Source organism: Hydra viridissima, unplaced genomic scaffold (assembly GCF_058129835.1).
Source record: "Hydra viridissima isolate aposymbiotic clone 2 unplaced genomic scaffold, HvirCarnegie_v1 scaffold_1, whole genome shotgun sequence".
Classification (NCBI taxonomy): domain Eukaryota; kingdom Metazoa; phylum Cnidaria; class Hydrozoa; order Anthoathecata; family Hydridae; genus Hydra; species Hydra viridissima.
This window is the reverse complement of record NW_028324300.1, coordinates 25,167,883-25,170,925: the sequence shown is the minus strand read 5'-3', so window position 1 is coordinate 25,170,925 and position 3,043 is coordinate 25,167,883. Positions and strand designations below refer to the sequence as shown.

Genomic DNA, 3,043 nt, shown 5'->3' with positions numbered 1-3,043 from the left:
AATTTTTGCTTGCCAACCCACAAGCAAGTAGGCAAAGCATACTTGTCTGAGAAGAATTATGAAACTGAACCACTACGGTCTGTATGTAAGAGACTAGCAGAGAAACTTTCTCAGATATGGATTAAAGCATCAGTTCCTACAATAAGTCTTCGAGGCATAGAATTACAGCTGGAGAAGTACATAGGCAATATTCAGAAAGTGATTCGATCAAAGTCTGCAACAGTCAAACAAGATGAAATAGAAAAAGATCTTGACACATTGCTTGACATTTGTTCGTGTAAATGCAAAGAACTTTCGTCTTGTTGCTGTCCAATGGTTCTGAAGGTGCCAGCAATTTAGCATGACTTCCTAACTGATCAACGCACTATACGTGTTGGCAGAATAGCTGGAATTGACAAGAAGGAATCCGCACGTGCTGAGAGGCGTTTAAAACGAAAATCTGTTTCATTATCAAAGGAAGAGACTGCAGTTAAGTGTGCCAGAGTCGTTGAAGCATCTGATAATGAATCAGATAATGAAACAGACAACAATTTTGACACCGAAACTTATTCCCCTTCCGTATCAGATGTCGATACCAAAGTCACATCTACTCGTCTGAAAAACCGTTGTTTAAAAAATATTGCTCTACAAGCAGATGGTTTTGGCATGTCAGATAGAGCAGTTGCCGCGATTGTATCAGCAACTCTGGTTGATTTTGGTATAGAACATATGGGGCCAGTGGATCGGAATAAAATTCGCAGAGAACGAAAACTACTGAGAACATCCTGTAAAAATGCTGATTGTAGAATTACTGGATTGCATTTTGATGGAAGGAAAGATCAGACTTTAAAACTTGAGGGGGATAGGCAGACTGTGATTTCTGAGGAACATATTTCCATTTTATCAGAGCCAAATTCAAAGTATGTTGATCATTGTACGCCAACAAGTGGATCAGCCAAATCCATTGCAGATTCAATAATTGATACTGTTGACTGCACGAACCTTGTTTGTATTGGTTCTGATTCAACTAACGTTAATACTGGTTTAAACAATGGAGTTATACGCAGAATGGAAATTGAACTTGGTCGACCACTGCACTGGTCCATTTGTCTTTTACATCTGAACGAGCTTCCTTTGCGACATCTTTTTCACTCCTTAGATGGTGCAACAACTGGACCCCATCCATTTAATGGACCAATTGGCAAGTCTATTTCAATGTCTGTTCAGAAACCCATAGTCAGCTTTGCCATATTTGTTGGTGAACCTATTATATGCAATAAGCAGTTGTTAAGCAGTGATCAACTGTACTTTTTCGAAATTGTTAATTCGGTGAAGACAGGTGTTGTACCAGATAGATTTAATTCTAGAACACCTGGGCGACTAAACCATGCAAGTTGGTTGACACTAGCAAACCGTGTTCTACGCCTCTATATATCTACTGAAGATCCATCAAATGAACTAATACTTTTGGCTAAATTTATTGTGAATTCATATGCGGTTGTTTGGTTTGACATTAAGAAACATTCAAACTGCTGGAATGCTGCTCCACACTATTATAAAATGATAGAAACATCCCGATTTCTTCCTGTGCGTTATCGAATAATTGTTCAGCAAGTTTTGAAGCGCAATAGCTACCCGGCTCATATCGAGAGCATTATTCTGGCTATGCTCAAAGACAACCGTCAAGTGATCCGTAAGCTTGCGTTGAAGAGAATTCTTCGTGCTCGTGAAGATGACATACCAAATCGAAAATTTCAACTCCCTGAGATACGATTTCAAGCGACTAGTTATGAAAAACTGATTGACTGGCAAACACAGCCCCGCTTCGAACCTGTTCTTACAAAACATATTCCAACTGTACAAATATTGGCATGGCTTTCGTCAGTTGAAGACATACTTATTGACATTGAGCCATTTCCTTGTCACAATCAGTGTTGAACGTGTGATTAAAATTGTGACTGAATCAGCATCCAAAGTTTATGGTCATAAAAATCGTGATGGCTATATTCGCGTTCAACTGGAACGCCGCAAGTTGATGCCTCACTTTGACACAAAATCTGAATTTAAGAACATTTAAGTATAGTTTCTAATCAACGTTTGCTAATGTTATATTGTTTTGACTGTTCAAACAATTTGAATTTTATTATAAACTCAATCAATAAATCATGTAACAAATGAGCGTTTTTAAGTTAATTTATTTGAAAACTTCAAAGGTAAAAATACAAAGTATAACAAAGTAGTGGCGAAAAACGGTTTGCAGCATTGCATTCAGCGTATTTGAGAGCCAATTACTGGAAATTCCCGAAGAAATTTTCCAAATTTTTTTAAGTTATAATCCGGCCTAATGTTCATTCGGCTTCCGTCTGATTTAATCCTGAGAAATTTATCCGAAAGGAAAACGGCAAAGGCCTGAGTGTCTGCCGGAACGTTTGAAGTAAATGTGGCTTTTATTTGCACATCCAGCACCGAAGATTTTAACCTCTCAGCCTGCTTGCTCACATCAAAAACAAAAAGTGGGCAAATGTACCTGTAGTTTTATGCGGACACGTTTGGGTGAGCGATGATCTCGTTAATTCCGTAAAGTCTGTTGTCAAACTTGGCGGCATCTCTGTAAGCCCTTGAGTATTTGTTGTTTTTAAAGTCCAAGTTGTAATCAACAGCAGGATACCTTTTAGTGTTTAAAGTGACGTACATGTTTTTCAAGTCGCAGTGATCAAATACGGAAGGGTTCAGCTCTTGACTGCCGTCTTTGTTGATTTGGAATCCAACAATCACGTACCTAGGTTTTTCACTGGAGAATCTTGCACTCAACCATGAACTAAAGGTAATCGATACAGGCACAGGGATTGTGTCGCACTGTCTGGAACAAAAATGGCACATCCACATTCGATTCAATGACTTTGTAAAGCTTGCTGCTCGCCAAAACAGAGAGTGTGACATGAGACATAAACAAGGACAGTTTGCTAAGATCCACCTTTTCTGCGGCCGTTACGGCTGTTCTAAAAATCGTGTCACTGTCGCTCTTTCTCACGAGGGTAAGTGTGTGGTTAAATCCGAAAAGCAC

General features: G+C 39.0%; 1 protein-coding gene across 1 annotated transcript; it reads left to right on the top strand.

Annotated features, from left to right (window-relative positions):
• The first annotated feature begins 708 nt into the window (after positions 1-708).
• On the top strand, positions 709-1,917 carry LOC149894084 (uncharacterized). The gene has a single exon (XM_090077040.1). The coding sequence runs from the start codon at positions 709-711 to the stop codon at positions 1,915-1,917; it is 1,209 nt and encodes a 402-aa protein (XP_089933166.1).
• The last annotated feature ends 1,126 nt before the right edge of the window (positions 1,918-3,043 follow it).

Excerpts from the sequence above, each read along its gene's own strand:
- LOC149894084 (XM_090077040.1), top strand. The coding sequence starts at position 709 with ATGGGGCCAGTGGATCGGAATAAAATTCGCAGAGAACGAAAACTACTG.